General features: G+C 32.8%; 4 protein-coding genes across 6 annotated transcripts; all 4 read left to right on the top strand.

Moving 5' to 3' along the window:
* Window positions 1–160: 160 nt before the first annotated feature.
* Window positions 161–5,189, top strand: LOC116434625 (odorant receptor 13a-like). 2 transcript variants are annotated; one of them, XM_076373467.1, is made up of 7 exons: window positions 161–389; window positions 518–915; window positions 1,444–1,696; window positions 2,032–2,135; window positions 2,530–2,865; window positions 3,267–3,542; window positions 3,929–5,184. In XM_076373467.1, the coding sequence occupies exons 2-7, from the start codon at window positions 721–723 to the stop codon at window positions 4,001–4,003; spliced, it is 1,239 nt and encodes a 412-aa protein (XP_076229582.1). In that variant the 5' UTR covers window positions 161–389; window positions 518–720; the 3' UTR covers window positions 4,004–5,184. The 2 variants fall into 2 exon arrangements, with proteins under 2 accessions (XP_076229582.1, XP_076229583.1); XM_076373468.1 differs by lacking the exons at window positions 161–389; window positions 518–915 and adding an exon at window positions 946–1,299 and having other exon boundaries at window positions 3,929–5,189.
* An 8,283-nt stretch (window positions 5,190–13,472) lies between these two features.
* On the top strand, window positions 13,473–16,742 carry LOC143175249 (odorant receptor 13a-like). The gene is made up of 6 exons (XM_076373470.1): window positions 13,473–13,671; window positions 14,357–14,609; window positions 14,947–15,050; window positions 15,395–15,727; window positions 16,102–16,377; window positions 16,483–16,742. The coding sequence occupies exons 1-6, from the start codon at window positions 13,477–13,479 to the stop codon at window positions 16,549–16,551; spliced, it is 1,230 nt and encodes a 409-aa protein (XP_076229585.1). The 5' UTR covers window positions 13,473–13,476; the 3' UTR covers window positions 16,552–16,742.
* A 593-nt stretch (window positions 16,743–17,335) lies between these two features.
* LOC143175250 (odorant receptor 49b-like) lies at window positions 17,336–22,357 on the top strand. The gene is made up of 7 exons (XM_076373474.1): window positions 17,336–17,466; window positions 17,544–17,770; window positions 19,510–19,762; window positions 19,965–20,068; window positions 20,651–20,965; window positions 21,412–21,687; window positions 21,862–22,357. The coding sequence occupies exons 2-7, from the start codon at window positions 17,579–17,581 to the stop codon at window positions 21,919–21,921; spliced, it is 1,200 nt and encodes a 399-aa protein (XP_076229589.1). The 5' UTR covers window positions 17,336–17,466; window positions 17,544–17,578; the 3' UTR covers window positions 21,922–22,357.
* Window positions 22,358–23,178: 821 nt separating this feature from the next.
* On the top strand, window positions 23,179–26,442 carry LOC143175252 (odorant receptor Or2-like). Of its 2 annotated transcripts, none has more exons than XM_076373483.1 (5): window positions 23,179–23,331; window positions 23,849–24,101; window positions 24,282–24,385; window positions 24,817–25,146; window positions 25,898–26,442. In XM_076373483.1, exons 2-5 carry the CDS (start codon window positions 23,948–23,950, stop codon window positions 26,192–26,194), a joined length of 885 nt encoding a protein of 294 aa, XP_076229598.1. In that variant the 5' UTR covers window positions 23,179–23,331; window positions 23,849–23,947; the 3' UTR covers window positions 26,195–26,442. The 2 variants fall into 2 exon arrangements, with proteins under 2 accessions (XP_076229598.1, XP_076229600.1); XM_076373485.1 differs by having other exon boundaries at window positions 23,182–23,331; window positions 24,217–24,385.
* Window positions 26,443–27,238: the final 796 nt, after the last annotated feature.

Below are 27,238 nucleotides of genomic sequence, written 5' to 3'. Positions count from 1 at the left end.
GAATGTGCACGGTTCTGGTCCTAATTACTAACATTTACCGGTACCTCTAATTATTACATACTATTAATCACGTTAACTAAAACACGCGTTTATTATTAATATTATCCGATAATTACTAATCTAGACTTCTCTCATTTTTTATAGCTATCTCTAGAAAGGAGAACAAAAATAATAAATAATTGAGACAAAGATGCGTAGTCCCTGAAGGTCTGCAACTGTTTAACTTCTTATCTATCGTCAACGAATATAGTAGAATAATTAGTTACTCGGACAGTATATATACAAAATGTCAAAAAAATGTGTATACCTGATAACTCGACACTTGATAACGTCCAACAAGCAAAGAAGGCAAGGCGTCGCCGATACCAGCAGAAAGTGAACTCGTCTCGGTCAGTAATCATCGAAATGAATCATTCGGTCGATGCGTCCTCGCGCCCCACACGCATGATATTCATTATCATAGGCAAAGGCTAGAAGACCGTTGCTGTTGAGTCATAAATAATGTACTTTTGACTAGAACTTGGCAGTGCCTTTACTTCACGCGTGATAAGAAGTTCAGATGGCAAGCGTCAGGTTCTTATTATCTGCAAAGGCGAATGGACAGGTGGAAGCGCTGTCAGGTGGCAGTGACATTTCCACTGACATCTGAGAAAATCAATTGGAAAGGCAGCGTACGGTTCGAAAGGCGAATATTATCTTCTGAAGTAATCGTATCTCATCATGCGTATCGCACAGACTGAAGACATTTCTATCGGCTGGACATGCTTGTTAATGAAATCCGTTGGTTTGTGGCTGGCAGCGGATGACGCCGAACAACGTCGGCGAAGCGCAGCGCTGATTTATACGATCTCAGCGATTTCTATTGCTACGTGCATTGCATTCAGGGATATCTATTTCTCGTGGGGGAACTTTAGTGTAAGTGTGTATTTCGAGAAATTCAAGCCAGAAAGTTGTTAGTATTAACGGAGGGTTGTTAGATGGAGATTTGTGATCAGGCGATTCTTATAATTTTTTTTTCTAATACTTAAGACAGGTTTTTAAATTATTTTTCACATTAGTTTCTTGGATTTATTCTTTGAATTACTGTGCACGCTAGTGTAATGCAAGAAAAATGGAACGTAATTATGTGAAATATACACATGTGTACGCAAAAATGTACATGTCCCTCTACTCATCATATGACAAATCTTCTCAATAGTATTCTTTAGTCACTTCTATTTCCTTTATAGTACTTTTACAGTAGGAAAATGTAAAAATATACAGTCAGTGGTTGATTAACATTATTTCACAAAAATTTAGGTAAAATAGTAATGCTCGAACAATTTATTTTATAAAAATCATGTAATACTATGTCTTCTCTATTTTCAAAAGTCCCGAAACTGTGAATTAACGTTTAATTTCATTAGGTAATCGTAATTAGTGTTTGTTATTTTATATTTCTAGGATTGCGTTTATATTTCGTGCAACATTTTATACCTGATGATCGTCCTCTTCAAGATCTGCGTCTTGTATGTAAACAAAATCGAATTCTTTCACTTAGTTCGATACACACAAAAAAATTTCTGGCATTCAAACTACGATTTCCAAGAGAAACTGATTCTAGCCGATTGCAAGAGGATATGCAGTGTTTTCATCATTGTTCTGAGCTTTTGTACTCAGGGAACTTGCGCTGGCTACATGGTGACACCCATATTAAGTAAGTAGATAAACTAATCTAACAAAAAAATTCTCTTTTGCATTACTATACGTATACGGAGATAATATAATAATTGTATTGGGAAAAAGTTCATATATAAATGAGTTCATATCAAATAAGTTTAATCGAAAATTTTTTTAAAGGAACCAAATAATTTAAAATACCAAATTGGTTCATATTGGTATAGATTAATATTGACAATTAACCTTTTGAACATTTTTTCATGTGTTTAAGAAAATATAGAATAAACTAATGTAAGCTTTAAGAATTCTTCTGGAAATAACTTTTGATATTAGGTTTCATGTCAAGACAGAAATAGTACTTGTGCGTTTTAGCAAATATTGGGAAGAACGAATCCGACAGGATACTGCCGTTTAACATGTGGGTTGATTTTCCCACAGGAAACTCGCCATACTTTGAAATACTATTTATAATTCAGGTATTATCATTTCTATTGTAATCCGTTTTATTTTACTATTTTGTGAAATTCTTTAACATTAGAAACTATTAAAAGTGTCTTAGTAGAATTTACATTCGCGAAATATGTAATGATTGATAGTAATATAGTTACTTATTCTAACAATACAGCAGGGCAAGATAAAATAATTTTATTTTTAAAAACAAATCAGCAGAGATATAGTTTAAAATTGTTTTTACAGTGGCCACATTTTTTGCGAGTACATAATCAAAATAATTCAGAATAATCCAAAAATCGACGTTTACAAATGAAATGAATACAATCAGAATAGTAAATCAATGGTACTTGTAATGATAATAATAATTTTAAACGTTAATTATCTGTGAGTATAATAACAATAATTCTCTCTTTGCAGATTCTTTGTGTGTATCATGTTGGAGTATGTTACATATGTTTCGATAATTTTTTATGCCTGATAAATCTACATGTAACTAGTCAATTTCGCATATTACAATACAGGCTCGATAACTTGAACAAAATCATGGAGGCACAAGCCGATAATCTAGTTACCGAAGAAACCATGTCAACATACACAAAAAAATACCTTACGAGATTGAGAAGCTGCGTTCAACATCATCAGTCGCTAATCGAATACTGTAAGCACCTGGAAAACATATTTACGATGATCGTACTCGGACAGGTGTTGTTTTTGAGCTTGATATTATGCCTCGTGGGCTATCAGCTATTTTTGGTAAGTACAGGGTACAAAAAAATGAATATAAACTATTAGATCTCAACTTTGAAAAAGCTGTATATATTTAGTTAGACATAATCTTTAATAAAATGAAAGAACCTTTTTTTGGAAGTTTTATTCAGAGTTTTCGCTCAAGTTAACATTTTGCTGGAATTGTACAAGAAAAATCTCTTATTCGTTGAATCACCGTGTCTTCTTTTAATTTTAAGTGTCAGTTTCACATCATTGTAGATAAAAATTGGCGTATTATGCGAAAATAAAACAAGTTAAGAACTGAATTAAAATGAACTAAAAAGTATTCATAATCCTTCGAAAAATGTGCTGTAGGATAACTCTAAAATTATTCTATTAGAATAAGAAATTAACATATACATGTCTTTCTCTGATTCATTATATAGGCAGATACACCTCCATCCCGTAACGTCAGTTTGATTCTCAACTTAGCCGGCACACTCTGCCAGCTATTGATGTTCACGTACAGTTGCGATGGTTTGATACGACAGAGTACTAATGTTGGAAAAGCGACATTTTCTGGGCCCTGGGCGGCAATGCCAATGAATAAAGTTGGTAAAGTTCTGCGAAGAAACATATTAATTGCGATTTTGCAATCAAGCCGACCTTGCTGCCTTACAGGTAGCGGATTTTTCACGGTATCATTAGAAACCTACACTGGGGTAACGTATTATACTTTTGTTTAACAAATTGAATTTTGATAGACTTATGGAGTATTTGAATATGAAAAACTCGAGCAAAAATAAAATACAATTAAGCAGCTGATAATATTCAATGTTAACATATTAAAGCTATTAAAAAGGTATAAAATTCTCGATAATAATGGATTAATAATTATTCATTTTTTGAAATTACACGTATTTACGGAGGTTTTATTTTACATAAAAGTTTGTAGCCTATTCGTGTATATTTAATTTAAAGTAGATCATTAGAAGAGTACTTTGACTTTAGTATTTTGTTAACATATTTCGAATCTTCCATACGTGATTAATAATTATAAGCAATGACACAACTAAAAATAAATATTAAACATTTCACTATTTTTTAGGTTCTCAGTACTGCAATGTCGTACTTTACTTTACTCAGACAGAAATCTCTCGACGAAGAAGGAAATTATGGCTGAGTCTACAGAAATTTCGTTACACATATGACAGATAAAAATAATATGCAAGCAAAATCAATCAAGAGCCTCCATTACTTATACTAGCCTAACTAATACGTTAGTAATTCTGTAGCTCTAATAACTCTTGAAAATTATTTTTAATGCAAAGTACTAGTTTATACCCGTATCCTTATTAACGATTTTATCCATTTTGTGCACTTCTCTTTAAAACTAATACTTGAATAGTAAACGTAAATATCCGATGCAAATATTAATAGCGAACGATGATTTATGTACTTTAAAATTAACCTCTCTATGTTACTAAAACTTTTCAATACATCTATAGAGAAAAATCATTTAAATTTCAATTCACTTTCAACTGAAAGCTGGAGGTATATAATAGCATATATTTCTGAAAATAGTTAATAATAAAATTCAAGATCAAACACGAAGCTGCATTAATTCACTACTCAATATATTATGAAAAATGAAAACAGAAACGAACATCACACAAATCACCAAATACTGTGTCTGCACCCCACATTACATGACCCTCCTTTAAAACTAGAATCACCGAGCATTTAATACCACTGATATGAAATCCTTATCATAAAAATTGTAATTATAGATTATTTTCAGTTTCATCAGACATTCAGTACAGTATTCAAGTGAAACTATTTATTTTCAAGGTCATTTCAAATATTCAGTACTGTAGTGTCGTCTCGATTTACAACAATTCGGGATTTTGAGTACAACAGAAGTTGAAGAAATTGTAGAATTGACTCCGGAGAACACGTCATTTTTTAATTGTTAGTGGTGACACTATTTTTGTTGACTGACTCGGCTATCCATTTTAGATTCAGATTTTTGGTGATTTTAAACGGCTCCTATCCGGGAAGAAACCTTCTCTTAAATTTCCTCGGTGAAGGAGTAGCGATTGAGGCGGAAACCGCGTATTCTGTCCTTTGGATTTTCTGAGTCTCCGAAGGGAAGGCGGTCAATTTATTTCATAGGCCAACGTTTAACGAGATTCTTGCGAGGTAACCACCTCCAATCTAACGGTTGTCTTCAGGTAGTGCGAGTACCGATGATTGACCTATACGTCCAAGGCCTCGACCGTAACAGCTAATACGTTTCTGATACTCATTTCAACTGGCACTGTAGTTCTAGTGTTAATCATCAATGCAAAAGCCTACAATAAATCAATCAAAACACTTTCAAACTTCTTTCCAACTTCCGCCAAAATTTTACTTCCTACAAAGCAATCACAAGATACACGAAATTCTTCCAAAAGCTTCTAATCCAATTCGATAAAGAAATGTTCCTCGTGAACCAACTGTCAATCACTACACGGTCAACAGCGAAAAATATCCCCAAGTACACTAAACTTTTCCGGCGCCAGCGATGAAGGAAAGCTACGAGTATTCTCACTGATCATTTCGTTTGCTAAACAATCCATCCTTCACGAATAATGCACGACGCATGTTCGATTGATCGACTTTGTATCCATGTCGGTTGCATTTCCACGAGGGAAAATGAAGAAATGTGACGACAATAGTTCCAGGAGCTGATGAAAAAACACGGGAGCCCTAAATACAGGGTGGAAGTAGATCAAAGTCGCAGTACGAGGTGGCTCCTTGACTTTCACATCCTCGATGATCTACGGTGGCGGTTTCCGCCTGAAATCGATCGACGCTCACCGGTCATTCGAAATTCAACATGCGCGTCGAGGAGACTGAAGACTTTTCTCTGATTGTTACCAACTTTTATCTGAAACTTGCAGCATTTGGCCAGCAAATAATCAAAAAGAAGGACGTCTACGAATCTATCTGATGAAATAATTATATACAGAATTATGAAGAAATTCGTAATTCTGCGTGAATTTGTTATTAGTTAGACGTTAGAATTAGTTATTGAAATAAAGGAAAGGTGTACATTATAACACATAGTTACCAAAATTACGTCGTGAAAATGAGAAGTTGCAAACTGAATTATATTGTATTTCCAGTTTCTGTTAAATATACAACTAATTGAATGTTTTAATGTATAATGCATATAAAAGCAATTTTAAAGGTAAATGCTGAAACAACATTCAATTAATTAAACCATTACATAGTACAAAAGTCGGAGCTCAGTCGAAAGCTATCTTTAATCTAATCTTGATAATAAGTTTTCTTTTATAATCACTGTACTCGTTTCTACAACAGTTTACACTTTTATATAACAGTCGAGTCAACATGATGCTTGAACGAATCCAGATTTATGCTCTATTAATTCCTGATTTCTACTTGTTGATGTTCAACCGACAACTCTTACGAGACATTGCACATTAGTTTGCATATATAATTCAATATATCCTGATACAGTTCAGTTGAAATTACTTATTATATGGACAATTGAAATAGCGAATTCCAAATCAGCAGAAGTCAATTAATTAGCATTTCGACAAACTCAATCTCAATATATATATTTTGAAGTTATTTCTTTACGTTTTCGTTCCTTCGCAACCTGTACCGCTATTCTTTTACAAAAAGGAGTCCGTGCAGAAATTCTGCTTGTACCACAAATGGTGTTGACCTCCTGTTCATGATTTATTCCTCAGCTGTAGTCGGTTCAATACCTTTATCGTTAACAGTTAAAGTACCATGCAGTTAGATTGAATTTCAGAAATTTCTGTACAGAAACTCCAAAAGTGTATCTATTGAAGTTTCAATTGAGTTACAATTCAGTTTGCGTATTGCTAAATCAATATGTTACTTTCTAATTAGAATTTTTAAATTATTTCCTTTAAGTTTCATTTGTTCTTCTTCCGTTAACCTTCCAATTCTTCCTGTAATTATTATAAAACAGATACACACTGTGAAAAGTCAATGTAGGAAAAATGATTAGGCTTCGAAAATAATTTTAAGTTAAAATTTTGATTGCTGTTTTTTCATGTTCGATAGAAAATCGTGTTAAACTGTCGATAATAATACTGCGTCACGTAGGAAGAAGCGCCGGTTTCAAGATGCCTCATTTTCGCGTTTCACATAATCGGCTGCATCTGTCAGCTGTTGATGTTCACCTACAGCTGCGATTGTTTGATGAGGGACAGCATGGATATCGCTTCGGCCGTTTATTCGATGGAATGGCAATTACTACCGATGAATTATAGCGGAAAAATGCTGCGGAACGACATGCAATTGGTCATCATGAGGTGGAAAGAGCCTTGTGGTTTGACAGCTAGTGGATTCTTTATCGTCTCACTAGAAACCTACACGAAGGTAATGGAAATTATAATACTATTTAGTTACAGAATTATGATATAGTTATGACGAATTATTATTTAATTAATTAATAACAATAATTTTAAAACGACTCATTTTTTCACGACCATGTTACGATGATTTATAATAATTTTCTCAATATTCAGTAATGATGAATTATGATGAATTTTTTATGAAATAAACTTAAATAACATTCAAAAAATGTTTCAAAAACATGATTTTAATTTTATGTGAGCTTTGAGAAGGATTTGTAATTGCCCTGTTTATTGTTATATGTTTCCCTAAATAATTCGTTAATTCTAAATGTATCACAATAAATAGAATTTGTACTTCATGTTGATATTTGTGTGGCTTACTATAGGCTCATCAGTGAAGCACTTTATATTATACATGCATTATATGCTACAAAATTTCGAATTATGTAAAATCATTGCAGGCGTTGAGTACAGTTGTATCGTACTTCATGCTATTAAGTTCATACTGAAAGTCTATGAAGGATTAATTTTGCACGCGTACTCAATACATGGTACATACCTGTTATATACAATCGAATATAGTCATCAATAAATAAAAATTTATTCTTACTATTGGTAATAAATGTTATTTGACTATGCTTTGGGATATGGTGGTCTATTTGAAAAATTTATGAAAAAGGATTAACGATTATACATAAGTATTTACAATTCTATTCATAAAAAATGGCCTTGGAAATATACTGTAGTATACGAAAATAATTACAACAGATTATTCAAATCACTTCAGAATTTTATATATATATATATATAGTATATATCAATAATGCATGTTAATATATTAATATTTTACATAAAAATCAAAAAACAGCAGTTTATAATCATTCAATAAGAAACAAAGTAAAAAAAGGATAGTGAAATAAATTAACAATTATAAAACAAGACAATCTAGTATATTATTTTATAAAGCTAGAGTTTCGTTTCTGTAAGGCTAGAGTATTTCAAGTATATGTCATTAGATTTTGTTACTGTTTGCAATATAGTTGGTCCCACGACTGGTCATATGTTACTCGTGCCTAATAATTACGGTACCATATGTGCAAAACTGTTGAGGTAGCAACTATTTCGTTTCGTCCTGAGTGATTGTAGCCTGCTGTTGATGGCCCAAATTACTAGGTACAGTCAGTTATTCAAATTGTCCGACATCCGGTGGCCTATTATTAGATCATGAAAAAACTATGTCATACCACTTACACATTACAATTTAATCATATATATAAACGGAAAGGATATCATAGCAAAATAGTTGCTTAGTACTATTAAAGTATTCATTGTTTAGTATGTTTCTAATCAATATTTTCATTTCCACAATTTAACACCACAATTAGCGTGCGCTATTGGAATATTTAAGATTGCTTATTTGATTAATAGAAATTGTATATTTTTCACTTGCTCATGCAACAGCTTACCAAATTATTGAAGTACGTAAAATATGTAAATTTACCTATAATAATGAACAAATAGTATTCCATTTAGATAAACAAAAAGATAAATAAATAACATTCAGATTTGTCGAATTCGATTGAAAATGTCCATCGCCAGTCTGACAAGATATTACAAGAGATGGGGTTTCAATGCAGAAAACAAATCCCAGATAGTACATTAGTCAAACTGAACACGCTTTAATTGGACAGACTGTATATTATTCCGCGTTTTACATGCGCCTTTCTTCCAGTCACACAGCTGCAAGTCAAGATCAAGATTCACAAGGGGTTTGACAGTAGTCGAACGAATGTGGTGCGTAACCCATGAACCCCATCCATTGCCCGACGACGATCAAGCTGCAATTACAATACATCCACGCATGTATCACAATACGTTTCTTTCTACCTTTTTTGTTCTCTTTCGAATCGCCACGCGTAGGTAGTAATAAGAATAAACACAAAGTATGTGACCGATGACTACAGAATGTCAAAGATGAGTCAAAGCCTTTCAATGGGGAATAAGTGTGTCCGAATGGCAACGATTTTCCAGCATGCAACACCGATGAAACCTACTACTCGGTTGCACGAAACTTGAAATGACCGAGGCGCACCGCGACGACTTTTCGATCTTCGTCACGTCGTTTTTGATGAAAGTTGTTGGACTCTGGACGACCGACAATGAATCTGAGCAACGGAAAAGGAACATCACTTTGTGTTACACGATGCTGCAAATGATGTGCGGTGTCTACCTGCAGTCGATGTATTTCTATCAATTACGTTATAATTTGTACTTTCTTTCTCTTCCGGCTTCTCGTTAGAAGTAGTAATAACCGCAAATACTAAGTACAAGGTTGGTGAATAGGAGATGTTAGCGGGTCAAAGGGACCAATGGATGAGTCGAATCATTGTTAACATGTTGAAATAATCCATGCTCGTGTTCGAGATCAGTGTCGCCAACAGTTGTCTACTTATTTGTTATTCAGGATGATTACAAACGAGACTCACAACATTTCATTCGCGTTGACAGACTTCTTCATGAAAGTTTCCGGCTTCTGGATATCCGCAGATCGCAGTGAGCAACGGCGAATGAATATTACGTTGGGTTACACTACTTCCTTGAACCCATTTTCTATCTATGTGATACTGGCGGATATATATCACGTGAGAAGCGATTTCAATGTTCAGTATGAGACCGAAATGTTCGTTTTATAACTTATTCCTTCCAGAATAAAGTCCTTTTTCATTTAATCTTAATCGTTCAAGCATGCAAACGTTTCGATGCTATTTGCGTTATTTTCTGTTCACACATTTGACGATAGTTTGCTACCTTGGAGCCCCTTTAATAGGTATGAGGCCTAGTTGAAACTCGAACTTCGAACTTTGAAATTCTGGTACTAATGTTCTAATACGAAATAGGCAATGGAAAATATAAAATGCAAAATGGAAAGTGGGAAATGAAAAATGGAAAATGAGAAATGAGAAATGAGAAATGAGAAATGAGAAATGAGAAATGAGAAATGAGAAATGAGAAATGAGAAATGAGAAATGAGAAATGAGAAATGAGAAATGAGAAATGAGAAATGAGAAATAGAAAATAGAAATTACCATGGGACATACAATTTATAAAGTATAAAATGCACTTATTACAAATATAAAAGCTTCCTTGTTAGTCAGGGACGACAAAATGAGCGTATCGTCCAGTGGATGTTACGTACACTAGCACTATTTTTTTCCCAGATAGATACAAGCAATGAGAAACGTTTCATTTTTATGTTTCACTTGGTTAGCTGCGTAGGCCAACTGTTGATGTTCACCTATAGTTGCGACGGTTTAAAACACGAAAGCGTGAACGTGGGTGCAGGTGCATACGGAACTTCATGGCCAAGCTTGACAATGGACAAGTATGGAACCACGATGAGAAAAGATTTACTATTTATACTGGCGAGATCGAAAGTACCTTGCTGTCTTACTGCCCGAGGATTCTGTGTTGTATCTTTGGGAACGTACACTAGTGTAATCACTTGCAATTTTCTATTTCTCGTTCATATATTCATAATAATGATGTGATACAAACTATGAGAGAGTAGTGGCTGCTTTCCGAATATTTGATAGAAACCTATGGAACACCCTATATACATATATACATTAATATAAGTGCGTTTGAATAAATGTCTAAAAGAGGGATACATGTTATGAATCTTCCAACAAGTTTTTCAAAACAAGGCTTAAAAATCGCTAAAAACGCTTGTATTTATATAAAATTTTGCGTTGAAAGTTAGTTAATAAGCCTTCATCGTCAAGTAATTATATTCATTTTTTAAATATTTAAATTTTCAGATTTTTCTGTAACTTTTATGAAATGTACAATTATATTTTGTTTGTATTCTATACATTTTGTTTGTTATATCTAGTGCTTGCATTGAAAGTGTAATAAATATGTACTTAATAGAATGTAAACCTACTTATATTAATATATGTATAGGATGTCTCAGAAGATTCTGCTCAAACTTCGTCAGTTCTATAGGTAAAGTGTCAAACAGCTAACGATTTATAAATGGTTTATCACAAAATTATTAAGAAAAATATTTTTACATGCATAATATATATATATATATATATATATATTTATGTATATTGTGCTTTTTACAGGTTTTAAGTACAGCAATGTCGTACTTTATATTGTTGAGAAGCACTTTGGAGGATACAGGTTATATGTAAGTCTGATGCGTTAACGAAAAATATCTACTTCTGCTGTATTGAAAATATTTGATGCCGATTTGTTGCAGTTGGTGCATGAAACAGGCTCAGATGTGTGTAAATAACAATTCTTATTTTTCTATAAAACAATTTTATAGTATTCTTATATTGCAGGAACTGTTTGGCATATAATATGTAAAACATGATTTTAAAACAGATTGCAAACTAATTGCATTTTCAAAAATCTTTTTATAAAAATTAATGAACTTGATTTGGAAAGTGCAACCCGAATTTTGAAAAATGAGTTATCAGCAAAACTGTTCTAACATTTTTATGGGCATGTAATAACAAAACATATTTAAAAAGGCATAAAATATAGAAAATATAGGGAACTGTAACTCTTGACTTCATATCCTCATCTTCATGAGTACATTATCTTATCATGCAAGTTCATCGTTTTAATCATCTACGAACAGTTTATTACAACTTTTTCAAAACTTCATGCCACTTCTCAGTTATTCTTATCTAACCTAATCACGTTTCAGTTTTTAATTGCCCTGAATAGTCAAAGCTATAATAAAAAGGGAAACATGTTTATTAATAACAATTTTATCACACTTTTCTCAAATAGAAAAGAAATAAAGTTCTCAAAAAAAAAAATAAGAAATCGTTGGATTGAAAGAAAAACAAGTAGACAAATATCATTATGTTAAAATGTTGTATATTCATTGGCTCGAAAAATATTTGAAAAATTTAATAAAATTAGATCACTATCTTTTACATTAGATCTAAAATAAGGTTAACCGGCCATTAAGACATATATTCAAAAAAGAATTTTAAGTATGTTTCCGTACGATAATGTATGACGAAAAACGAGAGTAAGAAAGAATAGTTTTCCAATTATGGACAATTAAAAGTGCGCATAACGGAGGCAACCCAACCAACAGATCCGTACGTTTGGTAGATAATGGCGGTGCTCGACAGTACGCGTATAGTACAGTTCATAATTATTCGCAAGGCTGAGATTTTAAATTTTGCTGCGCTTTAAAAAGTGAATATGACTGATATATGCTATCATTAACAGGATTATATCTATAAGTATAATTATTGCTTTGTTCAGCATGTAATAGTTGAAACTGCTCATATTTTAAATCTTAATTGCTGGCTCATAATTATATTCAATGATTATGACACGCGAAACGTTAAAGCATGTAAAACAATAATTTGACTTAAAACATTGATTCAGAATGAAATTGTAAATTTCCACAAACTAAACACTTTCCAACCAAATGAACTTTCTTTTGCTCTTGTTCGAATTTTCATCAGGTTAGTTGAGCAATGAAACATGTTAAAAATACGTACAATAACCCATGCAAACAACACAAACAAATAACAATACAAACTATTGGGTTAACTCACGAATAAATTAAGCAGAGAATAATCGTTCCAAAAATTGCTTGATTACATCAAGCATGAGTTGTATAAAAAATAACAAAAAAATACTAACAATAACAGCAGACACATATTAACAATATTACATTAAAATCCACTGTAGTACATTGCACTGTCGATTGAACTTCATTTCAAATAAGGAAAATTATCTAATTGAAGAAGCAACAAATTTTGCCATTTCTTGATACATTCTAACATACTCAACACAGTCTAACAACAGCTCGTCCTTCACAACTAAATTCTTCTTCTGTTCCGAACAAAGAGACCACCGACTGTTTCTCAACAGAAGCTTTTTCTATCAAAAGGAGCATTTGATTGCCGACCGATATTCAATGCAAATTCTCCTTTACAAAAAGTCTTGCGAATCATGAAAAACTAAACTGTCCACTGCGCCACTGCTTTATTGAAAAGTAGCAATTGTGGTTGCACGTGTAATACTACCCTCTCGCAATAAAGAGTGAATGAAAGATGAGTACAAAGCACAGAAGAGGTTTTGAATATCGAATGACGCGGAATCAAAGGCTAGATGACGGTTGATAGTGGTCGATTGCCATCGATGATCGACAGGAAATGTCTGTGCACGATGATTCCGGACGAAAGCGTCCTGTTATTCGTAATTCGCCATGGGCTGGGTGCAATACAAGGACGTCTCCATTGCCATATCGGCGATCCTGATGAAGTGCGTCGGTATTTGGTACGCGGATAATCGCTTCGAGCAACGAGTTAGAAACAGTACATTAATTTACACTGTTTTCACGATCATTTTCTCTGTGTGGGTACAGGCAGAGGATCTTTATCATTCTTGGGAAGATTTCGGTGTAAGTGATAACCGAAGACCTTTTGTAGAAAAATATTGCAGTGCCGAAAGTGAAATATTTTATTTTCTTACTTTTTTATGGTGTAGTATGCGATTCAAGTGCGGTTTTCTGTTTGCAAGTCATTTAATAGTATCTAATAATTAATGATAGCAATTATGCATGAGATTGGTAATATTGAAAAATTACATTATGATATAACGTTTCATGTAATGTTACGTAAATTTTGTCCTGCTCCTATTGGCAATTATACACTTTTTTACAAAAATTATTTGATTATTGTTTGTCCATTGTGTTATGGATTTACGACAATTGCGCCATTATTATTGGAAACGTTAGACGGATTGATTATGCAAATTCAAGTTTTTCACAATTGAAAAAATAGATTTGCTATAGATAATTGTTTTTGTTAGCGAAGATTGAAATGGAGCACTACAATTTGGGTATTTTATATGTTCTTTCCTAGAAATGTTGAATTCTTATTGAATTGTAAACTTACTGAAACATAAATGCATAGTATATATACCAATATAAATACTAATATGAACAAAATATAAAATAATATAATAGTAATGACAAATAAAATATAAAGTAATATGAAAATACATATCGCCCCTTTTTATTGCTTTCAGTAAAACCCGTGGTATATAAATTAATTAAAGTTTCTAAAGAATTTTTTCCATTACAGGCTCGTACATATATTGCATGCAATATTCTATGCCTGAATATTGCATTGCTGAAAATATTTATTTTGTTTGTACATAAAAAGAAATTTCTTCATTTAGTCGAATACATGGACAAACATTTCTGGCACTTTAATTACGCGCCGAACGAGCAGGCGATTTTTATTAGTTGGAAACGCATCTCCACTTACTTCATCTGTGTCTTTACCTTCTTTACTGAAGCCTCGATTATGGGCTACGTAATTAGACCGATTGTGGGTGAGTCAAAAAAATGCATCTATGTACAAGCTCCTTACAAAAGGAGTTGAAGATCCATGTTTCCTTTGCATCTGTGAAAAATGATAAAATAATTATTTAAAATTTCTATTTATTCAATTTATTATTCAGTGACGCACATTCTTTTTCAAGGTTGGTCTTAGAAATATACAGTTCCCTTAAAATGTTCATTTGATACATCAAAAAGGTTAGATAAAAACGTAGTACTTCTAAAATGTATTTAATACGATGTTTACTAGTTCTCTTTCTTAAAAAAAAGTATAATTACTGTCATCGTCACTTGTGTCAATACGTTAATAGCCCGGGGTATCTTTTGTAGCGAATATTGGGCAAAATGAGTCGGACAGGATACTTCCATTCACTATGTGGATAAATTTGCCATGGTCTACGACGCCATATTTCGAGATAACGTTCGTGTTACAGGTAATTATTAACATATTTAAATCATGAACGTCAATTAATAATATTAATTTTTCGAAGGCAATCAGGATCTATTTGCTTAAATTATTATTTATTTATTTCAACTTTCTCTAAGATCATTTTCTGATCACTTTCTCGTTTGCAATATCAATGCAACATTAACTGTGACACGTGCATGGAGAAATTAATTTATTTAATAACTTTCTATGCAGGCACTTTTATGAATTTAATAATTGTTGTATGAATATTACAAAATTGTTACTTGTCTGGTACTTACTGGTTAATCTATACAGATTTTAGAAACAAAATACTTGTATCTCATAATACCATTGTTTGTGCCTATTTAGGTTTTATCAGTATACCACGTGGGATTTTGTTACATTTGCTGCGACAATTTCCTGTGCATTATGAATCTACACGTAGCCGCTCAGTTTCGAATATTACAAAGCAGATTGAGAAACATAAACAAATCACGCGACGATGATAAATACCAAAAATTGAATATTTTATCGACAAATTCACCTGAGAAACCTTACGACACATTTAAAAATTATATCCAACAACATCAAGCACTTATTTCGTACTGTCGCGTGCTTGAAGAAATTTTCAAGCCGATTGTACTTGCTCAGGTGCTGACTTTTAGCTTGTTGATTTGCTTCGTGGGATATCAGGCAATATTGGTTAGTGCAATCAAGAATTTCATACGTTATAATCTATCCTTTTATGGATATCACAAAACTTCTCACAAAAAATCGTGATTTGAAACGGATGAAGCAAATTTCGATTAGTAGATCGCGAAATTTTATGCTAATTTAAATCCTTGTACTTAAATTTCAGTAAAATTCTTTGCTAAAGAAAATAATTGTTTTGTACCATTTTAATAATAATTTTAATAATCTGTTATATTATTTATTACACTTAAATATTACATAAATAATCGCTGTCTACTTTTACAACTTTTTCATGTTATCATTACCATTTCTGCTTTGAAATTGAAGAAATTGATGCATTGTTTAACCGGTTTTTAATCCTTTCTATAAACTGAATTATACAGGCAGACATAGCCTTTACGAGACGCGTTATATTCATGAACCTCTTGACATCAAACATGTGTCACCTGTTAATGTTCACGTACAGTTGCGATTGTTTAATACGAGAAAGCACAGCGGTGTCTGGTGCAGTGTACGCAGGACCGTGGATAGAAATGCCAATGGATAAGAACGGGAAAAATTTTCGAAAGGATTTGCAGATCATCTTGATGAGATCGAGACGTCCTTGTTGCCTAACTGCGAACAAATTCTTCGCGGTTTCATTGGAAACGTACACCAGCGTAATTATAATCATTTCATAACTAATTCATAACTGAATAGTGGGTGACCATAAAAGCTTATATTTCTCAATAATTCCGAAAAGTAATGATAAATCTGTTTTGCAGGTACTGAGCACTGCAATGTCATACTTCACCCTATTAAGACAGAACTCTATCAACGTAGAGAATACGTAATATTTTTTAATCTAACGCCGTGATATATTATATGCACAACTTCATATCATTGCTAGACAGTATATTACTATTTGTAAATACTAAGCTAATATGAATTTAAAATAGTTGAAATACTATAAAAAGAATTATTATATTAATATTAAAGTTGTATTTTAGTAATCATATTACTATTGTATTATATTTTAATAATTATATATTATTAAAATCGTTTTATACGTGTCTAAAATATATATCGCACACAACACTTCATGTTACTTACGGGCAGATAAGACACAAGAAGTCTAATCTTGGAGCACTGCGAATCTTGGAACATGGCGAAACCGAAATCACCATGGATTAAACAAACAGGAACACATTCTTTTCACCATATTTTACATCACATCGAGGCGAATTCAAAACACATACTACATGATATTTCGACTAACATATTACTCGATCTATAGTAGTGAAAATCAGAAATATTTAACTCTTTGTCATATTTGATTTTAAGACAGTCTAAACGCAATTTAACACAGAAGAGATTACGGTCTCCGAAAATTTATTTGCTGTTATCTATTGTACATTTCATGCTCCGCATGACAACACTTGTTCTAAACTGTATTCTATCAAGTAATTACAAGTGTGTACGAAATCGTCTTACAGATAACACTCTATATATCTCCCCTCTATCAATTAAATTTTCTTCTGGCTACTGCATTTTTCATTGCAACTGTCCGCAAGACAGAAGTATGCTCGGTCTGCTTCGCCTGTGGTAGTCACGCTGAATGGATCACAAGGAGTTGAGACCTGATCGTTATTCACTGGACAGCAAACGATGAACCCTCCTAGCCGATGATTAATTGATTCGCGCAGAATGCATATTTCACGAAAGCAATTATTTCCATCGACACGCACACACTCACAAGTCCGCGCAAGGTAAGTAATCCTGTCTGATCAAAGTAATGTCAAGCAAGCACTGACGGTGTAAATAATACCAACGTACTCGTTACTAGATCTTCTGCAAGTTGAACAAGCAAATCATTCATAAATGGCCATGAAGAAGAAAGACATTTCTATACCTTTGATGTTATTTCTCTTTAAAGTGATAGGATGTGTGGCATCAAGCAAGAAAGACAGGAAGATATTGAGACGTGGTATCAAGATGACCACGGTCGCTGCTCTTCTTTTTGCGTCTTATACTGGCATTACGGATATTTGCCACACTTTGGATGATATCGACGTGAGTACAATTGTTTCACATTTTCCAACTTCTTTATTGTGTTCAACCGTTTGAGTGTCAGAGGACGCGTCGCTCTGGTTAAGTTTGGATTAAGTTGCGATAAATCTAAATTATATTATATGTGTTTATTTATATATAATTATAAATATTTAAAATTATAATTTGTAAGTCTAAATAATAGTGTTTGTAGGATTAATTTGACTTTCTCTGTGCGAAATATAAATCTATTCTTGCATGATTGACTGAAACTTCATCAAATGTTATAAACATCATTCGTACATGAAATTAACTGTTTGAATGCCAAACGCGTGGTCGTGGTTCTACGTTAAAATGTCTGAAACCGGCAGTCTACCATTTTATTCCTATCTTTTTTATCGCCTACTTAGAAGTGAAAAGAGGGAACACTAACACTATATACAATTTTTTTGTATCAAAATAGGTACACCGTAAATCACTTTTTACAAATTCCTGTAGCACTCAGACTGTTAATTACGCGCATTGGGAATATTTGTTCACTTCTAACAGAATTCACATAGAGCAATGAATTACTTTTCAATTGAAACTGAAATGTTTTGAAATAATGGAAAATAGACAAGAAGCATAACAAACAAGTTGAATCGGTGAATATTTCTTCCAAAGGTTTTGTCGTTTCGAGTGAATGTGCGGTTGAATTCTCTGGTGAGATTTTAATTCAGCACTTCAGAAACTGTAAAAATTAATTTATTTAATGAAAAATGAAAGTGTTACAATGAAAAGTTTACATGTACGATTAAACTAACTCGAGGTATGTTATTAGAAATTTTGACTATCGGATTTTGTTCTTTTTAGAAAATATCAATTTCAATTAATTTTCTGGAGATTGAAACTTACTCATCATGCTTTTTGCATATTTTTTTAATACTTTACAACATTCCAGCATAATTTAAAGAAAATCATTTCTTAAAAGTCGACAGTTTTTAAGAAATACACGCTGCGCCAACTTATTAGCTAAACCTAAAGAAAATATTGATCGAACTTTTAATATAATACAATAGAGAAAGTGGGTATGCGAAACTCTCTTAAGTATATTAAGTAAAGATGTATTGTAATGTTTATGAATATATTACGATTACAAATATAGGCATCTACGGATACCAATGCAAACCGCCATAAACAGGTGTGAACAGACATAAACTTCGACATAATAGTAAATGTGTATCAAATACACATTATACAATATTCTCCATAATTTTTCGGATCACAATGTAATATTCTATTTCACACTAATCATTTCATTTGTAGAAATATTTATAAAATTTTGATATAAAATTCAATTCTGAACAGAATTGTAGCATGTGTCAGATTTTACCGGTTCTTGTTGTTCAGTTAAGATGTCGTAGCAGTTTCAAGCCTGACGAAATAGGGATATACTTTCTACCTTTTTGTTATTATGGGACAGACTGACGAAAATTTAACATTTCATCATTACCTTAACACAATATTATTATGTGATCGATTAAAGGACTTCAACTTAATAATATTTTTCTTTTCTAAAATTTAAAAGCAAATTGTCAAAACTCCAGTACAATTAAAATTAAATATCGAAGAACTATTACAAAAATAATTATTCAATTGCATTTCAAATCATTGCACTTCTAAGAAATTCATTTCAGTTTCGATATTCATGAAAAACATTTCAGTTTGTTAAAATGAATTTTTAATTGATTCTAAACAAAAATATAACAATTTTCCAATTACAGAATGTTCTTTATATGATTTGCAATATTGCCATTGCCACGGTGGGATTCGTGAAATTTATGATTGTATGCTTTTTCGAACATGAGATTAATGTGTTTCTGAAATACGCCCAACGAAATTTTTGGCATTCGAATTATGATGACAATGAAGAAATAGAAATGACGAAGGCGCGAAATTTGTCCAGCTTATCCCTCGGAATAACCTATAGTGCATCGATCGTTGTCGTTAGTAATTATATACTAACACCAATCGTTCGTAAGTAAATGAAATTGAACGCAGAAATTACATATATTTTGCTGAAACATTAATACGTAGAATAAAAAAGTTATTAAAAATTTAATACTCTACAAAAAATAATGTTATCAAATTATTTGTCACCGAGATATCCGAAAAATAATAGAAGTATGTTATAGATGTTGATACTGAAATATGTTTATTTGTTTCCTCTGTATTTTAGTGAACATGAGAAGAGATAATAATACGAGAAGGGCACTTATTTATAGGCTGTACTTCGATTCAGTGTACGTTTCGCCATATTATGAGATGACATTCCTGATGCAGGTATCATCTATTTCGATATCTAAGAAAAATTTGTTACGATAACGATGGTAGAAATTGTAAAATATGTTAATATATTGGACTGCATTCAGATCTCATAACATACTTTCTTTTCTATCGAAATAAATACACTTTACAATTGTTATATATTACTCGATAGTTCATTCTCTTAACTAAAGTATCGTGTAACCAATGCACTTCTCATTGTTTATATTTTTAATTAAATTCCACTGCGATACATTCGAATATTTCTAGAGCCAGACGTATGTTTGTTTGTCGTCGTTTACGACGTTTTTAAAAATAAACTTCCGTACTATAAAACGTCAGAACACTGTAGCTAATAATTATCACACGATCAGCCCACCAATTAAAATGTCATTTTAAACTTCTTTTTTGGAAACTCTTTATATTTACATTAAAAATTCAATTTCCGAATGAAATAGCCGTAACGAGCCAATCATGCTGATCCTTTAAAAAAAGACTGTCAAATAATATATAACAGTCGACAAAAATACAATAATAGCGTATAAAAGGTTTATAAATAATAATATAATCAGTTTATAAAATTTTCCTCTTATTTTATAGGCGATAAGCACAACACAGGCTGCCATACTGTACATCAGTATTGAATCATTTTTACTTGTCTTCAATCCGTACTTGAGTACTCAATTTCGCATAGTCGGATACAGATTGAGCAGTATATGGAATGAATACAACGGGGACCGTAATTCGGTTGGTTACACGGACAAGTGTTACGCGCGTATGAAGAAATATATCCGACAGCACCAGGCGCTCATCGAATTCAGCAACAGGATCGAGTCTGTATTTCGATTGAATATCTTCTTCTATGTGCTGCTTATCAGCATGTTAATGTGTCTGGGCGCGTATCAAATATTCTTTGTAAGTGCGACGTTATATAAAATATTAACACTACAATTAACGAGCACTCAGATTAACTTTTGTAACATTTTTATCTGGGAACTCTGAAAATGCATCTAATGAGATTTCGATTGGCTCGCATTACAATTTCCGTATTACTAAATTCAGTCATTTCTTAGAGAAGTATATGTACCTGATCAATAATTGTAAAAAAAGGAATGGACCATTTTGCTGCATTTGGGAACTTTAGTATTAAACTGACGCAAGTTGCGAAGGGAAGAACGAAGAGCATTTAAAAGGGTTCATTAATGTATATCACAGAGTATCATTTATAAAGTAACTAAAACATAATTATTGAAGCAAACATTAAAACCTGTATTCAAAATTTCTCGTAGAACTTGAAACTCGTGCCATAATGAAGAAAATCACAGTTGTGAATGTGCTATTATCTGAATTATCTTCCACAGGTAAAATCAGTTGCCACTAGAAAAATAATTTTCACATTGTTCACCGTCGGCAGTGCCTGCCAAGTGATACTATTCAGTTACTCGTGTGGCATATTGATAAGTAGTAGCGCAGAAATTACATTGTCAGTGTATGCGACATCGTTATTCTCGGCTCCGATGGACAAATCCGGCAGGTTGTTGCGAAAGGATATGCAAATAATAATGTTGAGGACACAGAAACCCTGTTACCTGACTGCCTGCGGATTCTTTCCTATATCCTTAGAAACATCGACCAAGGTGCGCAGTGATTAAAATCTCCTAATATTTTCAATTGCATAATGACCCGTTTTTCAAAACGGGATTAGTAAACAGATTTATCCTTTCGAGCAACAAAGGAATGTACTTTGAAACTTTTTCAAGCAATTCTTTCGCGAGAATTTTCTATGTTTCTGACAATATTATTTATTTCAGCTTTTCAGTACCGCAATGTCTTACTTCACTTTGTTAAAACAATCCTCCACGGAGGATTAGCATGTTTGCTTATGCACATGTAAATCAAAAAGGCATTTAAATTGAGAAAGCAAACTTCACTAATTGTACGCGTAGATATCGACAACGTTGGCATAGATAATAATCAGCAGGAATATTGTGAATAATTATTCTGCCAGATTGATATTTCACACCTTCGAAATAATCTTCCAAGGACTGGAAACGTTAATGTCTACGTCAACAGTTATTATCACGAAGTGATATGAACTAATCAGAAGGGTAATTATATAGCAAAATGTCTTTGAGTGAATAGGTGAAATTAACGAGGCAATAAATTTAATGAGTTAAACCCGGTGTCAATTTTAAATTACTGTTCTACGTACGTAGATATTCTTTTATACACAGGACTCAATGCTATTCATCACTATCACATATTTTTTCAACAACTCGATTTTACATCATTTATCCTTTTGTTCCTTAAACAACTAGACTATACATACATTGATCATGTCAAAGATCACATCAAATCTCAACAAAATACTTATAAATTTGATATTATACAAGTTGTTCTAAATCATATGGGTGTCGGAAATGGTTGTTTAATGTTGCTTTAAACATCAATATTACATATTCGAATAAATTTGTTATGTTCAACATGCAAAGCGACACAAAAGATCGCAAGAAACACTACCCCGATGCAATTTCTACAAGCATTGACAAGAACATCGATTGTATCACAGAAAATTTCAAACCGTATTCTCAGTTGCACACAGAGGTTCAATGGTTAAACAGGAACCAACAAAACTTAGCTTCAAATTTACAACAAATACAATCAAAACTACACACTCTTTGACAATGTTCAGATATTACAAGAAAAGCTCCATTCCATGTTAAATTCGATGCCACGCAGTGTGGCGTGTGGATCCGATAGTAAGCAACACGCATCTAAGCCACTTCCCTATGTTCATAAAATATTTACCATAGCAGTGTCATCCCGGTTAAAAGAAATTATTACCGTGACTGAGGTGTTATAGACGAGTTGTGGTTAATACATCGGTTATCGACTGATATTCTTCAAACGCGATAATCGAAGAAACGGGAATCATCTACAACACCGTTTCTTCGCACGTCAAACGCCGAGGGTTCTATTGTACACTGTAAAGTTGTTAACAGAATTGTCTAATCGGCACGTCGAGTGTATTTCATTTTGCGAAGCTGAGAGACATGAAAAAAGAAAAGAAATTGAAAGTCGAGGCTGACGATTTCGCTGCTGAAGAATATTTGTCGATAAGATGGACAGCGATGCTTTTGAAATTTGTTGGCATGTGGCTGGCAAAGGTCCCTACGGAACAGCGCCGCAGATACATCACGTTCGCATAGTCGCCATTACAGCTTTTCGTTGCTATATGGATTCAGAGAAGGGACTTCTACTTTAGGTGGTCGAACTTTGAGGTGAGCATATGGAGCTGTCATCCGTTATCCGGTCAACTGTGTTTAACGCATAATAACATCAAAAAATAAAGTGTGAATTCCTGAAATGGACGAAAAATGCAGCTACGGTATATTTTAATGAAAAACCAATGTAGAGAAAAAAAGATCTGCATGTTTATCAAAAAAAATAAAGAATTCATCATTGAAAGAATTAGTCTCATTTCAAGCTTTAAGATGACCCGTATATTCGTCAAACGTTGTTAACTGAAACTAAAATTAAACAATGATTAGATTCGTGAAATTCAGCTTGAAATCGTCGCGAGTCTCATACGATATTATAGTGCATGGGATTAAGAATATTTGCAGAGCATTAAAATAGAAGAAACATATAAATTAGTAATAATTGTGAATTATGAATAATTATGAACTAATAATAATTATGAATAAGTAATTATTAAAGTAGAAATTAGTGAAACATTGACCAATCAGGATAAAATTGTTAATTGGAAATTGAGATGAAACACTTCTCCTGTTTCAGCATTGCACGTACGTCGCTTGCAATATATTGACCGTAATACTGGTTACAACGAAGCTGTTGCTTATATACTTCTATAGGGAGGAATTTATCAATTTGTTGATGTACACGCATGATAAGGTTTGGTTCTTTAAGTACAACCCTGTGGAACAAGTGATGATAAACAAATGCAAGAAACTGTGCATTGCGACCACTCTAATGATTGTTATTTGTTTAAATGGTACACTTTCTGGCTATGTCCTGACGTCTTTTCTTGGTGAGTCTATTTGTTCTCGTAATTAACACACATTTTGAAACTCTTCATTTAGCTTAGCACTGAATTTCTATAGAGAGGCTGTGCGAATAATTAATTACCTACGATTTCAAATTAGCAATACAAAAATCTGTCGCACGTCGAAAGTGTGATTTCCTCCGGCATCCGTGCTTTGCATTTCAGAAAATGAAGGAAGAAATCACTCAGACAGAACACTACTTTTTAACATGTGGGTCGATGTTCCTCTGTCCGATAGCCCACAGTATGAAATATTATACGTGTTACAGGTAATTAGGCTCCAAAGTAACTACTAAGGATCAGAGCAACTAAAAGTATTAGTAAATTTTCGAGCATATATAATTTTAATTATCCCAAATACTGTCAAGCAATGTACAAAATCTGTAATTTAGATATTTGATAAGCATTCTGCAGATAATATTGAATTACGTTAATAATAATTTAGCAATATTTATCAAATATTAATATTATTATTAAATCTTACTATTAAATATTATTATTCTTTAATAATAATCACACATATTAATAGTAATACAATTAATAATACTATTAATACTAATACATATTATTGAATTAATAATAACCTATCAATAAAATTTACACCAATAAATTAAGAACACTTTGAATTAAAATACGTTAATCTTGATTCTCACTCGAAACAAAGGGAATAACAATTACACAAACCTCTCTCTTTGCGCAGGTGCTATGTCTGTATCACGTCGGTATATGTTTCATTTGTTTCGACAATTTTCTGTGCATAGTGAATTTGTACATCACGGCACAGTTTCGTATACTACGCCACAGGCTGACGAACTTGGGTGACATAGATACGGAGATCGAGACAAAATCGAATGTCGAGTGGTCGCAGTACACGGGCAGGTGTTACTTGGCGTTTAAGGATTGTGTGCGCAAACATCAGGAGAACATTGAATATTGCAATAAAGTCAACCGTATATTTACGATAATAACGTTGGTACACGTGCTTGTATTTAACGTGTTGCTGGGCCTGGTGTGCTACGAAGTATTTCTGGTACGTATCGAAAAAACTTTATAAAATTACCATCAGTTGCTGGGAACCTGGTACTCGGGACGTCATAGAGGCAGAGGCAGTCGTTCTGAGAAATCCAACAGCGAGTCGGGCCGCGACTCTTCGCACGCTGTGTCCCACGACCCGATTAGAGGTGGTAGCGCCTCAGCCAATCAGGCGCGCGCCGTGGAATTTGACCACTGACACTAGAATGCCAGGTTCGCTGCAACGGACGGTACTTAAAACAGCTTCCCATCAACGCGGGATAACAATGCGAATGTTCATGGAATTTTCAGTTTTTGAAACTAAACAGAGTTTCTCTCTGATAGGATTCACCAAGGAATCTTGGGAGGACCGAGTGTATCTGATTTTCCAGTTTCTTCCTTATAAAAGGAAGATTTTTAAGTTTCCAAAACACCTTTCTTAATGGTATTGAAGTTGAATGTCTATTAATAAGAAATTGATGAAAATTGTTGTTGATGCTAAGCATTAACTATTAGTTTGTCGCTGTTAAATCTGAACTGATTCTATTCGCTTCGGTCTACCCTTTTCCGTCAGTCGATGCTAAACAATATTTGTTACCTTTGTATAATGATGGGAATTATTCGAATACCACCTTATTTCAATAACTATAACGAATGAATACATATTCCGTTATCTGTTATTCAAGTTATTCGTCATTTCTCATTAGCATTTGCAAATTCACACGTTGAAAACCGTGACATCTAATTAAAATGATACTGTATGTACGTAGGCTCAAATAGTCCTAGCGAGGCGTCTTCTTTTTACATTCAATATAGTCGGAAGCCTGATCCAACTGTTTGGATTCACGTACAGCTGTGACAGTATAATGAACGAAAGTTCGAAAATCGGGACAGCGGCATATTCAGGGCCTTGGGCACGTTTACCTATGAACCCTGTAGGTAAAATGATCAGAAAAGATTTAAATATGATCATATTGCGATCGGTGAAGCCATGCTGCTTAAACGCTGGCATGTTCTTTCCTATCTGCTTGGAAACTTTCACTGCGGTAGGACTCTTATTTTTGTAAGATTAGAGTTACTTATGCAACCGGTAGGCAGTGATTTTTATAGTATTTTATAATACAGTATTTAATGTTACAATAAATAAAATAATAGAATTTGGTATGAATGAATTTTATAGTACAATGTTCTTGAGGGAACGAAGAAGGTGTTTTATTTAACAAATTTTTGTGATATGATAGCGTACGTCACACTAAATTTAAAATGTCAATCAATGAATTGATCAATGAATATGTGCGAATTCAATAATTGTAATTTTATGTTCAGTATGATGAAGGCTTTGATATTGAAGAAGAATTTGTCAAATAAAATGTCCTCTCCATTCCCTCAAAAATATTGTACTATAAAATTAAAACACCTTCTTCGTTCCCTCAAGAACATTGTACTATAAAATTAATTCATAAAAAATTCTATCATATTACTTGATGTAACATTCGAAACTGCATTATAAAATTTTACTAAAAATCATTGGCCACCAACTGTATAAATTGGCCACCAACTGTTGTGAACACTGCTATGTCTCATTTAACATTACTAAGACGAAGCATGATAAATTAAAACAGTAATGTTACTGGAAAGTAATACTGCATACAATTTTGGATATTTGCATTTGTAGATCAACTTGAACTATTAATTTGGACTGTAGTTTTCCTTAATAACGTACGTATGGTATTCGTAAAGATGCATTACTACAAGAAACGTGGATTTAAATTTTAATAATGATTTACGCATATTTGCATCATTTTCATTATCTGATGATTGTTATTTCGGTTAAACAATATTATTCTTATCGAATAGTAGGACGAACAGATTAAAAAATATATTTTTGAAATATAACTGTTTTATAAATCATTGAATATTTATAAATGAATAATTACAAACTTTTCAGATAATGGCAGCAATTTACGAACGCATTCATTCATTAATTATCCTCTAGCTTAAAACGTGATCACTTAAAACATTTACTCATCAACAAAACTTACGAAACAGTAAGTTATGGACACGTAATAGAACATATATTTTCTTATCACTTGTCAGATGAATATTTCGTA

This window comes from Nomia melanderi, chromosome 13 (assembly GCF_051020985.1).
Source record: "Nomia melanderi isolate GNS246 chromosome 13, iyNomMela1, whole genome shotgun sequence".
Lineage (NCBI taxonomy): Eukaryota > Metazoa > Arthropoda > Insecta > Hymenoptera > Halictidae > Nomia > Nomia melanderi.
Note: the sequence above shows the minus strand (reverse complement) of the source record. Positions and strands in the feature narration are given on the sequence as shown.